General features: G+C 40.5%; 1 protein-coding gene across 1 annotated transcript in view; it reads left to right on the top strand.

Annotated features, from left to right (window-relative positions):
- Nucleotides 1–10,678, top strand: part of metap1 (methionyl aminopeptidase 1) — a 33,774-nt gene extending 23,096 nt beyond the window's left edge. Inside the window, exons 9-11 of the mRNA XM_072583818.1 lie at nucleotides 891–1,034; nucleotides 5,701–5,766; nucleotides 6,650–10,678. Coding sequence (XP_072439919.1) covers nucleotides 891–1,034; nucleotides 5,701–5,766; nucleotides 6,650–6,816 — 377 coding nt within the window. The 3' untranslated portion in view covers nucleotides 6,817–10,678. The remainder of the gene's footprint in view (nucleotides 1–890; nucleotides 1,035–5,700; nucleotides 5,767–6,649) is intronic.
- The last annotated feature ends 4,023 nt before the right edge of the window (nucleotides 10,679–14,701 follow it).

Genomic DNA, 14,701 nt, shown 5'->3' with positions numbered 1-14,701 from the left:
TTACAGCAAAGAAGCAGACCATCTGGCCCAACCACACGAGACTGATATTTGTGATCAACTTCAGCTTCCTCAATCCTCATCTCGCTCTATCAGTGTAACTCTCCATTCCTTTATCCCCTGTATTCACTTCAAACACTGCCTGTATGAGTTCCACACTTTCACAAGTCTCCAGGTGAAGAGGTACTCTCTCTTGAGTTTCTCAGTCTGTATGTTATATTGAAAGCCTTCAGTTTTGTTCTTCCCCATAAATAGAAACAGTCTGTCTCTGTCTTCTCTTATCATTTTCTTGAAAGAATCCGTGTCTGTCAGACAACAGGCTTTGCACTATTACAGCAACAGAGGACCTTGCTAAATGTGCCAAGCCAGGACTTCTATGCGGCTAATCTCCATCACTGAATCCTCAAAATAAAATCCATATGGAATTGTGGAGAGACGCAGACCCTGCCACATGCCACTGAGGAATGGGCCCCTCCTCAGATCAAGTGGCAGACTAATCACTTTAGATTCAGCAAGTGAGAAGCTTGGCTTTGTGAATCTGCATCTGCCAAATAAAATTAAATAAGCTATTTTTAAAGAGCTCCATTAGATTAATCTGTCCACTTTCTCTTTTTGAGAGAAATCAGCCTGTTCATCCTTTCCTGACAGGTGTAACCTTGCTGCAATCACCAGCAGAGTTAACAAATCATCCTAACAATATTTATGTTGGTCACAGTCCACAACTTTGCATTCAGGTTACCTGAGCAATGAGGTACATTGTTTTATACTGAAGTTTGTCTACCAGATCTACTTGTTTGAGTTCCATGTCTCCATATTACAATTTCTCCTTCTGTTTCTTAGCTTGGTACATTTTTTGTAACAAATAATGCCATTGCAATATGTTTTCTTTGCAGTAAAGCCAGGTGTTCGGTACAGGGAATTGGGTAATATTATACAGAAACACGCACATGCAAACGGATTTTCAGTTGTTCGAAGCTATTGTGGACATGGTATCCACCGACTGTTTCACACCGCACCCAATGTGCCACATTATGCCAGTAAGTCATACCTGCTTAATCTTATATAGGTGAAATTCAAATGCTTGCTTTCATTACTGTGTTTAACCTTCTTTAGAGATGTGCTCAGTGACTCTTTTTTTTAAGAAAAATTTCTAAGATCTTTTCCATCCCAGTCTGACCCACATTCTTAATTCTCCACCAACCTGATGCAAAATTGGTTTTCAATGAATGTTACAGAGGCGTGAATAAATTTTAATTTTTACTGTTGAGTGAAGCATGTGATAGACCCCTAGACCACTTTGCTTTCTCTGTTAGCAAGATGGCTGAGCAAGTCATGTGTGCACTGCTTCACTCAATACGTAATCTCATTTTACTTGTGTGACAAAGTATGCATTACGTAACTTTGACTAGTGAAAGAACTGTGGGTGGGGATATGCAAACTTTCTTTTTTAACCTGGCATCTGGAGTGTACTGCCTGAAAGGTTGGTGGAAGCAGTACATCGAACCTAATGAATTTCAAAAGAGTAGTGGATAAATATTTGAAGAGAAAAAGCTTTCAGGACTATGGGGGAAGAGCAAGGAATAATTGAATCATTTTAAAGTTAAAAATCACACAAAGCCATGTCCTAGTCCAACAGGTGTATTTGGAAGCACTAGCTTTCGGAGCGCTACTCCTTCAGCTAGCTACCTGATGAAAGAGCAGCGCTCTGAAAGCTGGTGCTTCCAAATACACCTGTTGGACTAGGACCTGGTGTCGTGTGATTTTTAACTTTATCCACCCTCGTCCAATGCCGGCTCCTCCACATCGTGGTCACTCATTTAAAGAGGCAGCAAAGGGATAGTGGTTGAATCGCCATTGGTCCTTTGTCATTCTATGATTCTCAGATCCTCGTGCGCAGAAAGTTTACAGTGCAGTATTTGCCCTCAGGTTAATACTTGGCTCTTTCAAGCATCCAGCAGTCCTCTGATAAAATAATGCAAGTTATAAGTGCTAATTTGTTGCCAGTAAGACCTGGAGCGTTATCTGTTCCAAACTTGCAGGACAATTTTATTTTTATTGCAGTTGAAAACTTGACTAAAATCTGTGTGTGGAAAATCGACAAAGAGCAAAACTCATGAACTTTATAAGCATGAAATATTATTGACTTAAGTCTCACCTGGAAATTACTTTAACCAGAATGTTTTATTTTTAATTTTAAGCATGACTTGCAGTTTCTGATTTCTTTTGTGGTTTTGGCTGAGTTTTCAGGTAACCCAAGTCAATTAACTCCTGTATGTTGGTGCTTTATTTCACCTGTGACTAATTTACAGATGGCACAGATGTTCCTAGATTTAGTTTTCGGTTAGAGCAATTCAAAGTAAGTTGTCTTGCCCATCTTTCTCCCAGCTTAATCTGATTAATTTCCAAAGTAAACATGCTGTGCTTTGAATATTCTTTCTGTAATGAATTAGAATTAGAATTCCTACAGTGTGGAAAAGGCCCTTCAGTTCAGCGAGTCCACACTGACCCTCCAAAGAGTAACTCACCCAATCCCATTTCCCTATTACTCTACTCATCCCTGAACACTATGGCCAATTTAGCAAGACCAATCCACCTAATCTGCACATCTTTGGACTGTGGGAGGAAACTGGAGCACACAGACACCGAGAGAATGTGCAAACTTCACACAGTCACCCAACGCTGGAATCGAGACCAGGTCCCTGGCACTGTGAGGGAGCAGAATAGGTGAAAACTGCTCATAGTATTCTAAATTGTGATCTAAGTCACTTTTTTTTTACTATTCCTGCATAGTTGCTGTTTCAATATCAGATAAGCAGGAATCTCATGTTCAAACTTGTCATTATTTTCGACAACTGATTTGATAGTAATACTGAGTTTCAAAATTTATGTTCTGTAATGTTTTGCTGCAAGATTGTAGTCTTTTTTTTATTTATTTTGATCTGCAGCAACTGGTATATAAAAGGTAGGCCCTGTATAATTTTTGCAGTTGCTAATGTGAATAAGAACATACGATCTAGATCCAGGAGCAGGCCATCTGGCCCTTCGAGCCTGCTCTGCCATTCAATAAGATCATGGCTGATCTTTTCATGGACTCAGGTCCGTTTACCCACCCTCCCTCCAAAACCTTCATTGTTCAAAATTCCTTCATTGTTCAAAGAATATCTACCTTCACTTTAAAAACATTTACTGAAGTAGCATCAACAACTTCCCTGGGTAGGGAGTTCCACAGATTCACAACCCTCTGGGTGAAGAAGTTGCTTCTTAATTCAATCCTAAATCTGCTTACCCTAATTATGAGGCTATGCCCTCTTAACTTGTTTCACCTGTTAGTGAAAACATTCTCTCTGCTTCTATCTTATCCATTCCCTTCATAATTTTATATGTTTCTATAAGATTCCCCCTCATTCTTCTGAATTCCAATGAATATAATCCCAATCTGCTCAGTTTTTCCTCATAAGCAAACCCCCTCAACTTTGGAATCAACCTAGTGAACCTCCTTTGCACTCCCTGCAGTTCCCTATGTCCTTTCCCAAGTAAGGAGACCAAAACTGCACCCAGTACTCCAGGTGTGGCCTCGCCAGCACCTTGTACAGCTGCAACATAACCCCTCTGCTTTTAAACTCAACCCCTTTAGCAATGAAGGGCAAAATTCCATTTGCCTTCCAAGTTACCTGCAGAACTATCTTCTGTGATTCATTTACAAGGACACCCAGGTCCCTCTGCATAGCAGCATGCTGCAACTTTTTACCATTCAAGTAATAATCCTTTTTGCTCCTACCAAAATGGATCACTTCACATTTATTAGCATTGTATTCCACCTGCCAAACCTTTGACCACTCACTTAAAGTATTTCTGTTCCTCTGAAAAGTTTTCCAGTCCTCTGCACATTTTGGTCTGCCACTCATCTTAGTGTCATCTGCAAACTTTGATGCACTACATGTGGTTCCCAACTCCAAATCATCTATGTAATAATTGTGATCCCAATGCTGGTCCTTGAGGCACACCAATTGATTGCCAACCAGAATAGCACTCAGTTATCCCCACTCTTTGCTTCCTGTTAGTCAACCAATCCTCTATCCATGTGGATACTTTACCCGTAACACCATGTATCTTTATCTTATGGAGCAGCCTATTGTGCAGCACCTTGTCAAAGTCCTTTTGGAAATCTAGATTCATCACACCTACTGGGTCCCCGTTGGCCACTGTCCTCGTAATGTCTTCATAGAATTCCAAAAGAGTAGTTAAGTGTGACCTGCCCTTCATTGTCCCATGCTGTGTCTGCCCAACGGGACAATTTCTATCTAGATGCCTTCCTTGATAATAGACTCAAGCATCTTCCCCACATTCCTGATGAAGAGCTTATGCTCGAAACGTCGATTCTCCTGCTCCTCAGATACTGCCAGACCGGCTGTGCTTTTCCAGCACCACACTTTTTGATATTGATTATTCCTGTCTTATTACACAGGACCAGATCTAGGACAGCTTCTTCCCTCATCAGTTCCTTTACATACTGTTCAAGAAAACTATCATGGATACACTCAAAAACTCCTTCTCAACGTTACCCTGACTGAGCTGGTTCAACCAATCGACGTAGATTAAAATCCCCCGTGATAATTGCCATTCTATTTTCACAGGCATTAGTTATTTCATTGTTTATTTCCCATCCCTATGTGATGTTATTATTTGGTGACCCATAGACTATAGGCTACCAGTGACTTTTTTAAACTAAATTAAAGGCACCAATTTTTTAATGAAGGAATTTATTAGGAGAGCATACAGAAATGTTTAAGGCAAGTCAAGCAAGCTTTATAGACTGGTTAGTAAGATTAGGTCACATTGGGATCCAGGAGAAGCTAGCCGGTTGGATGCAAGTTGGCTTGAAGATAGGATTCAGAGGGTGTGGTTGTAGATGTTTGCTTTTTGGACTACGGTGTACCACAGTACGGGGTCTACTGCTTTTGATCATTTATATCGAAAGGATAAACATGAAAGGGTTCAGAAAAGATTTACAAGGATGTGGCCAGGATTGGAGGGTTTGAGCTATAGGGAGAGGCTGAACAGGCTGGGGCTGTTTTCCCTGGAGTGCCGGAGGCTGAGGGGTGACCTCATAGAGATTTATAAAATCATGAGGGGCATGGATAGGATAAATAGACAAAGTCTCTTCCCTGGGGTCGAGGAGTCTAGAACTAGAGGGCATAGGTTTGGGGTGAGAGGGGAAAGATATAAAAGGGCCCTAAGGGGAAACTTTTTTTTACACAGAAGGTGGTGTGTGTATGGAATGAGCTGCCAGAGGAAGTGGTGGAGGCTGGTGCAATTACAGCATTTAACATACATCTGGATGGGTATATGTCTAAGAAGGTTGTAGTGCTGGCAAATGGAACTAGGTCAGATTGGGATGTTTGGTCATCGTGGGCAAATTGGACCAAAGGGTCTGTTTCCATGCTGTCTATCAAATGTGATACAGTGCAACTTGTTGGTCATGAATCTTTCTTCAACTCCACCCCACTCAAACCTAATCAGTCATCCAAAACCCAGGCATAATGAAAGCCAGGGTACAAGCAAAGAATCCTCATAGAAATTCCTGTCTGACTACCCAGTAGTGAATTTCTGTATAGTAGCAGATTTCTGTGAGGTCTCCATCCTACTGTTGACTATCTTTGTAAGAATGCGATTGAGAATTTAACCATGGATTTGTTGTTTCAGAAAATAAAGCTGTTGGAGTGATGAAACCTGGTCATGTGTTTACGATTGAACCCATGATTTGTGAGGGTAAGATGCTAATGCCTTGTTTCACAAAGTTTTATTTAATTTGTAATGAGTTGGTAGATCAATGGCATGCTATGCAAATTTATTCTGTTTACATAAAAACTTATAAAATGGCTTGAAAACTATTGTCTTTTTTGGGAACATTCTCAAGATACAAGAAAGTCTGAATTAAAATAGCAACAACAGTGGGTTACTTTTGTTGCATTGTTCTAAAATGTTAACATTTGCTATAGGTTAATAATATCTATTTAAAAAAAATAGAAACCAAGCACAGGTTCATTTCTGTAAGAATAGAACTGGGAAACTGGTGAGGTCATATTACACTGTATCAGATCTTAGTTAAATCATATTTTGGCAGCTGTCCATAATTTTTGTCTCCAGAAGATTGAAAGAAAAAAGGATTTGTAGAAAGTGAGAAAGAATTGACAAGAATTGGAGCAGCACCTTTATTGAGAGAGAGTGCGAGACTCCCATGTAGGCAGAGAGTAGAACTGGTGATGCAGTTAAGAATTACGTTAAAAATCACGCCTTCACCAGGTTATAGTCCAACAGGTTTAATTGGAAGCACTAGCTTTCGGAGCGATGCTCCTTCAACCACCACCTGATGAAGGAGCAGCCTCCACCTGGAGGCTGTGTCATTAAATAAGTGCGAGACCATCTTGTGGCAGAAAGTGGAATTGAGGCCAAGCCAGGTCAGCCATGACTTTATCAAATGGTGGATCAGGCTTGAGGGATTTGAATTTCTTTAATGTCTTGTACTTGTGCATGATGGCTGAATGTCTGCCTCTTGTGTTGTATCATTCACTGATTTGCTACAGATGTATTTGTAAATAGTTTAATGTATTCACAATTTAAAAAGAACCCTATTCTGTTTCCTGCCTCTCAGGGGCATGGCATGATGAGACGTGGCCAGACAGCTGGACTGCAGTAACTAAGGACGGCAAGCGTTCTGCACAATTCGAGCACACCCTTTTGGTTACGGAGACTGGCTGTGAGATCTTGACAAGACGCCTGGAGGACAATGGTCGGCCTTATTTTGCATCACAGTTGTAGCCCAACCTCCTTACTCTTGCACCTGCTGGCAACTTCTTGCTGTCTTCACCTGGAATTCAACAAATGCCTTAAGGCACTTGATTTTGTTTTGGTTCGGATGCTGCAAAGCACTGGATGCACAAACAGTCTGTTTGCAATATACCATCTTGTCTCTTCCTCCCTCTCCCCAGAATACCTCTGGTCCCAATGGCAACTCTTTCTTGCTTGTATCTTAAATGTTTCTTATTTGAATAAAACTTGTGGCTTCTGTCTTTAGATTGTGAGCTATTATAAAAGAAAATGGAGATTGTGACTAGTTGCTGTAAGGTTAGTTGGTAAATGTCCTCCAAAAGATTGATGTGGACATAAATATTTATGTTAAAATGACGGAAGAAGACACTACTCATTCAGAAGAGAAAAGGCATCTATTATAAACACATCTGGCTGGAGATTCTTTCCTGATCAGATACAACTTGAAATACTGATTGTTCTGATGGAGAATATTCAATACTGTCAAAAACTTTTGCCTAAATTAACAGTTATATTCATTTTATGCCATGATTAGACAAGTTAACTAATTTTTAAATTAAATTTGTAAATGTCTTTTTTTTTCCTAATTGTTGAAATGCTGGTCATAATATTGGTTCAATGTCATTGACGGGGTTAAGGCTTGGGATCTGGGAATGTGGGATTTTGTGTTTCTTTTTTAAACCTTTACTTTATTCTGGCCTCATAGCGGGACTTGAAAATCGAATTTAAACACACTGCATGTACCGAAGACATCGTGTTACATCTAAAAAGCAGACCCTACAGAATCTTAAATCTACTGGAAAAAGTTATTGTCTTTCTGCATTCCTGCACACTTCCTCCAGTTTTAACTTGAACAAAGCTGCAGACCAAATAGATTGGGGAAATTGACTCACTGTTTTCGGTTGATCTATTATTAGCCTCGTGGTCAGCCACTTGTTCTTTGAGAGGTTTTGTTGGGAATTGGCTGGTTTGCACAGTGAAAAGATTAGCTTTCTAACTCTGCTGATATCGCAAAATCTCTTGGAATCCTATGTGCACATTTGAAAGATTAGTAACTCCAACCCAAATTTAATGATTGCATGTTGGATCTGATGGAATGCTGTTGAAAAGGTCCCCCTTGTCATTTCTGTGCTGATTTCCCTCTGTTGATGCAGCGACTCTCACTAAGGTATTGCACCATGGGCTCCTTTCCTACCCACATTAATTCCTCTGGTTCTGTAAGTCTGTTTCTGTGCTGGAGTTCCCCTTCCTGCTGCACTGCTGGAGCTGTGTGGATTGCCTTGTCAAGTCCTATTCGTCTTATTATAATGGGGATTAGAACAAGAAGGGTTTTTATTTAAAACCTTTTCATAAAATAAAGATGTGTAATCCACCAGTAGTGATGATAAGAGTTTCATCTGAAGGAATCAATGTCTTTGCATCCCAGTATTGAAACATAATCCTGAAGAGCTGTTTGTTTTAAAAACAGAGTGAGGAAGATCCATCTGGTTGAACTGTTGGAGTTAGTATTAGCTGCATCTCAGTGGGTGTTGTCACAAAGTTGGCAATGGTTAGGGGCTAGGTGTAGATGGTAAAAAATCTGATACGTTTGCTTAGGTTGGAACAATTGTATAACTTATTTGTTAGACCTTGAGAGCGAGTTTGGTCATTTTACTAGTTTGCTGCTGGGGTCCTGCCTCTGTACAATAAAAATATAAAGTTAAAAATCACGACACCAGGTTATAGTCAAACAGGTTTATTTGGAAGTCCAAGTTTTCAGTGCACTGCTCCTTGGTCAGGTAGCAACTCCTCTAGCTCCCTTTGAAGGAGCAGCCCTCAAAAGCTAGTGCTTCCAAATAAACCTGTTGCACTATAACTTGGTGTTGTGATTTTTAACTTTGTCCACCCCAGTCCAACACTAGCACCTCCATATTATAATAAAAATATAAACCACCTTAAAATTCACTTTTGGATGTGGGCAGCATTGACAACAGCAGTTGTTACCTCTCCCTAATTGCCCTGGATGCAATCTTAGTGGTGTGGACACTCTCACAATTTTTTTTTAAGGAAGCAAGGTCCAGGATTTCAACCAAGAAACATTGAAGGAACAGCAGCACAGGGCAGTGCTTGACTTAGAGAGGAACTTGCAGGCGGTGATGCTCCAATGCCCTTGCCATTCTGGGAGTTAAGAGGTCATTGATTTGGAAGGTGCTATGCAAGGTGGTTTAATGTATTGCTGCAATGCATCTTGTAGCTGGTACACACTGCCACCAATTTGATATAATACTTAAACTGGTAAATAAAATGCTTATCAATGGCTGCTTTGTCCTGGATGGAGTTGAGTTTCTTGGATATTAATATCATTCACTGAATCCTTATGTTTCTTTATTCTGTTCCTCCAACCGATTGCAATCCTCTGCAGCCTTGGTTAGACACATTTATTAGGTTTCTGTTTGTAACTGACTATACTTATTTCAAATAGTGAAAAGTGCCCCTATGTTTCAAAATTTTGTTAGTTTGATGATCTTGGTAAAGTCCAAGAGAGAAATTGAATGTGTTCGTTATTCGTCATGTCATTTCAGTCTATGCTCTGTTTGAACTCCTATTGCCAAACTCTCAACACCTCAAACACCACCACCCCAACCCCTAAGTACTTGGAACCTTAATTGTGCCCCAGTTCAGTCAGTTCTGATCTGGGCATGGGACTTAATGAAAATCTTTCCATTGTGCAGTCCTGTACAGATAGATTTTTTTCTGGATTAATTTGTGTCTTTGAACTTCAGCCTTTTGTTCAGATGAAGATAGGATTGCCTTGAATTGCAGGATGTTTCCTGTAGCTGAGTTAAGTATAATGTACCTTACCCATGTCTAACTACAAAATACAGTGCCTGATGTAATTATTTCCTACCTATGGCAGCTATAGCATTTGCGTAGCATTTTGTGTGATTTAACTGTAAGTGTAAAAATTGGGCTAAATATGTAATCTCTGGTGTAGGACTCTGGTGGTACAGTAGTAGTGACCCTTCCTCTGAGTCAGGAGGTCTAGTTTCAAATCCCACTTGCTCCAAGGATGTTATTACACATCTGAACAGATTAATTAAAGGCATCCAAAATCTCTGTCACAGTTTGGATACAGAAATTACAAAGATATATCTTTGCAGAAGATAACCTTGCTAAAGGGGTTGCATAGCAGTCATTATCTGAAATGTGGTTGGTATAGAGCTGGGTTCATTGGTTTGTTAAGTGATGAATTCTCAAGTGAGAAATGTCTCCATTAACACACAAGTAATTAGTGCATTTATAATTAGCCTTGTGTAGCAGTGATGCTGTGATTAAGGAATTTTGAAATTGGGTGTCTTTGTTCTGTAAATGGATACATGTGCTCTGTTCATGTCAGCAAACTGACAATGAAAAGGTACAAACAAGATTTTAATATTTTAAGCCAATAGTTGTGATTCTCAGGTTATATTTGTTAGTTAGTAGATAATTTTTTGTAATAACAGCATCAGTGGATCAAGCAAAGTGACCTTCTGTTCTTTCTGTCCCGCCCTCTGTCCAAATCCTACAATTGTTTACATTAAGTTGCAAACTTCAAGTGCATCTAGTTACATTTTTAAAATTTGTTTTAGTCTGATTTCCTTCTCTCTACATGTCACCACAACCAGTTGTTGAATTTGCAGGGTTTTTTTGCATTCAATTCTTGGTGCTGAAATCCAATATTGTGATTGTTTCCTAAATTGCAGGTTGATGGCTTTATATTGGTATAATTAAACTATATTGAACAGATTACAAGAACTGCCATTGAAATAAGCCATGTTGAGTTTTATATAAACATGATGTGCAAACAATAAATGAGTTACACATTTTTGTATCACTTTTCTTAGCCTGTCTGAGAAAATACGTTTAGAAATACATTTGCTTATTTATCAAGTAGAGGATCTCTGAATCCTTCTGGCCTGTGGTATAGCAGGACTCAACTTGAGGTTTCTTAGTATAGCATAGGCACTGATTATATATAACTGTTCCTCCTGGTTTGCAGTGGACCTCCCTGAATCTCCAGTTTGCAACCTTTCCCACTTCCCAGCATCCCCTATAGGGGTGGCACGGTGGCGCAGTGGTTAACACTGCTGCCTCACAGCACCAGGGACCCGGGTTCGATTCTAGCCTTGGGTGACTGTCTGTGTGGAGTCTGCACATTCTCCCCATGTCTTTGTGGGTTTCCTTTGAGTGCTCCAGTTTCCTCCCACAATCCAAAGATATGCAGGTTAGTGTGAATTGGCCATGGGAAATTGCCCATAGTGTTCAGGGATGTGTAGGTTAAGTGCAATAGTTGGGTAAAAAAATATAGGGTAAGGGATTAGGTATGGGTGGCTTACTCTTCGGAGGGTCAATGTGGACTTGTTGGGCCTGTTTCCACACTGTCGGGATCCTAATTCTATTCTTAACTGAATTTGCTGCACGGGAGACTGAGATGAGCAGTGAAAGACACCTTCAACTTGATTCCCATTTTATGTTTTAAGTTTGTGAAACTTGATGCAGAGCTATAGCTCATCACCAGAGCCATTGCTCACACTGAAGGGTCTGGGGCTATTTGGTGCGAGGGTGGCTAAGGAGGTTCAGCAACAAGAGAAAAGATCAGAGAGCAGGAAAGCCCACTTCAAGGTGGTTAAGAAACATGTCAAACAACACTTGTAATGCAAAACCAGGTTACAGGCCCCTTAACTTAAATCAAGACAATGTTAAATGGAACCTAAGACAGGTGACGCCACTCAATCCATCAAATGTTGCCATTTAACAAGATAATGGCTAATCTGGTTGTAGTCTCCATTCCACAGAGCCCTGCACCCGTTTTCCAAACAACTCGACTTCTCTGACTACATTGTGAATGTTCAATGACCAGCCTTTCTGAAGATAATGCCACAGACTACCAAACCTCAGAAAAACAATTCCCATCTCCCTTTTAATCCTTTACTAGTTCTAGTTTCCTCCACGGGGAGCCTTGTGCTCCCTGTAGCCACCCAATCCAGTCCCTCAGCGTTTTCTGTTTCAACTCGGTAAAAACAATGACTGCAGATGCTGGAAACCAGATTCTGGATTAGTGGTGCTGGAAGAGCACAGATGCTGCCTGAACTGCGGTGCTCTTCCAGCACCACTAATCCAGAATCTGGTTTCCAGCATCTGCAGTCATTGTTTTTACCGAGTTGATTTTAACCCTACTGGCGAATCCTCTTGCAAGGATGTCTTGGATGCTGCCTGAACTGCTGTGCTCTTCCAGCACCACTAATCCAGTTTTCTGTTTCAAGATGATCGTCTCTCACTCCAATTGGTATAGTGACCGTTCATCCCAGAAGTCACCTTCCTCTGGACTGTTTGAAATGCAACTATCTAGTTTTTAAATAAGGACAAACTACTGTAATTGTACAATTACATGAACCATTTTCTCATCTTAGTCCTGCATGACCAATCCTTTTTAATGAAGTGTGCGTGTGTGTTCTGGACTCCCAAGCCAGTGGCATCAAATTCCTGACATCTATCCTGTTAATGCATTTCAGGATCTCTTTTGTTTCAAGTAAAGCATCTTATCCCCTTTTTCTGTACCTGTCTCCTGAACTTCAGCAAAGTTGATTCATTGGCGTGCTGATTGCTGATGCAATGACTCTCCATCATCCCTACTGAGATCAATTGTCTCCCAGCATCAGGACTGCATACCAGGAGTTTCCTCAGAACTTGTATGCAGACCAGCTTTGTGTTTTAACCAAGATGAAAGGTTAATTTATTACTCAACTATTGCTGAAAGTTAAACTAATTAGTAGTCACTGATTTACATCTTTAAATAAGAAAAGCTACATACAAAACCTCCAACAATTGCTTGCTTTCTGAATTGAGAAGGTTAAAGCAGTTTAAATTCCTTCAATGGCTTCTGTTCAAAGACTTGTTCCTACAGGTTATGTGAAGATTCTTTTAATTGGTGCAATGTTGCAGGATGTGACTCTTCGTCACCTGATTCAGCAGTCCTTTACATGGCTTGGCCTGGATGATATCTGATTTTGAGCAATTTCTGTTTCAAGAAACTGTGGTCAGATGGTTCTCTAAATGACTATCCGCAGTCAGCTTTTATCATAAAGACTGGAGGGTGGCTAATGTGCCGTTATTTCAGAAAGGGTGCAAGGAAAAGCCAGTGAACTATTGACCATTAAGTGTAATGTCAGTGGGGGTAAGATGTTGGAAGGGGATTCTGAGAGACTAGATCTGCCTACCTTTAGAAAGCCAAGAACTGATTAGTGACACTCAGCATAGCTTTGTGCATAGAAAGTTGCATCTGAAATTTGTTTTTTTTGGAAGAGGTGGCCAAGCAGATAAAGGCAGAGCTGCAAAGTCTACATGAATTTTAGCTAGGCCTTAGACAAGGTTCTGCAGGATAGACCACTTTGTAATGTTAGATCACATGGGATCCAGGGAAAGCCAGCCAATTGGATACAAAATTAGCTTGAGAGTAGGAGAGAGGATGGTGGTCGAGAGTTGGTCAGACTGGTGCCCTCTGACCAGTGGTGTGTTGCAGGATCAGTGCTGGGTTCACTGCTGTTCATCATTTATTAAAATGATTTGGATGAGAATAAAGAAGGCTAGGTTAGTAAGTTTGTAGGTGACATCAAAATAGGTGGTGTACTGGACAGTGAAGAAGATTTCCTAAGAGTACAATGGGATCTTGATTACTGGGCTGAGGAATGGCAGATGTTGCATTTCAAAAAAACACACCAGGCTCGGACTTACACTTCATGGTAGGGCCTGGGAGTGTTGCTGGGCAAAGAGACCCAGGGTGCAGTTACATAGTTCCTTGAAAGTGGCATCACAGGGAGACAGGGTGTGAAGGTATTTGGCATGCTTGCCTTCAATCACTCATAGCATTGAGTACAGGGAGTTGAGCAAGACATTAGTACGGCCACATTTGGAGTGCTGCATACAGTTCTAGTTGCCCTGCTACAGGAAGGATGTTAGTAAACTGTAAAGACTGCAGAACAATTTAAGGATTTTACCTTGACTTGTGTTGTAACCAAGGTTTGAGTTATAAAGGAGAGAGTGGATAGTCAGTTTTTTTTTTCCCTTGAGCATCCCTTGGGCTGTGGGATGACTTTATAGAGGGTTATAAAATCATGAGGGGCATCGTCAAGTTGAGTAGCCAAGATGGTTTCCTCAAGGGAGTCCAAAACCTTAAAACATAGGTTGTAAAAGGGATTGTAAAAGCTGCTATGAGGTAGTGGTAGATGCAGGTACAACCACAGCATTTAAAAGACATCTGGACAGATACATGGATAGGAAAGGTTTAGAGGGATATGGGCCAAATGCAGGCCGATGGGACCAGTTCAGTTTCAGAAAACTGATCAGCATGAACAAGTTGTGCTGAAGGGCTTGTTTCCTTCTTGATGATTCTCATCAAAATTTAACTCTGAAATTCAGGAACCCCAGACTACCTGGGGAACCAGTAAACATACCAGTGACACCCAAATCTTTTGAAAGATTAAATTAAAGACCCCCTGAGAAGTCATGCCAGCCTTGGGATCTGTTTTATAAAACCTTTTCTACAAAATATTTGATACGTGTTTGTGATACCTTTGCTTGCCTTAATGTTTCAGGTTTAATGATAAGGATGTGGTTGATGGTCAATCCATTGAACCACCTCATTAGTAGGAATTGGGTCACTGACTGCAGTTTGGATCACTGACAGGTTTGGTTTTGGGCAGGGGGGGGGAAAATTAATTTTATTTAACACATTCAAACTGGTTGAATTATGACACATGGTGGTCATCACATTCTAAAATGGGACTTTAAGACTCTCATTAATCCACACTATTCCATAATTAAAAGAAGGCACTTCTGTTTTGAGGCTCAAATCACTCAG

The sequence above is a fragment of the Chiloscyllium punctatum genome, chromosome 14 (assembly GCF_047496795.1).
Source record: "Chiloscyllium punctatum isolate Juve2018m chromosome 14, sChiPun1.3, whole genome shotgun sequence".
NCBI classification, from domain to species: domain Eukaryota; kingdom Metazoa; phylum Chordata; class Chondrichthyes; order Orectolobiformes; family Hemiscylliidae; genus Chiloscyllium; species Chiloscyllium punctatum.
This window is presented reverse-complemented; position numbering and strand designations above follow the sequence as displayed.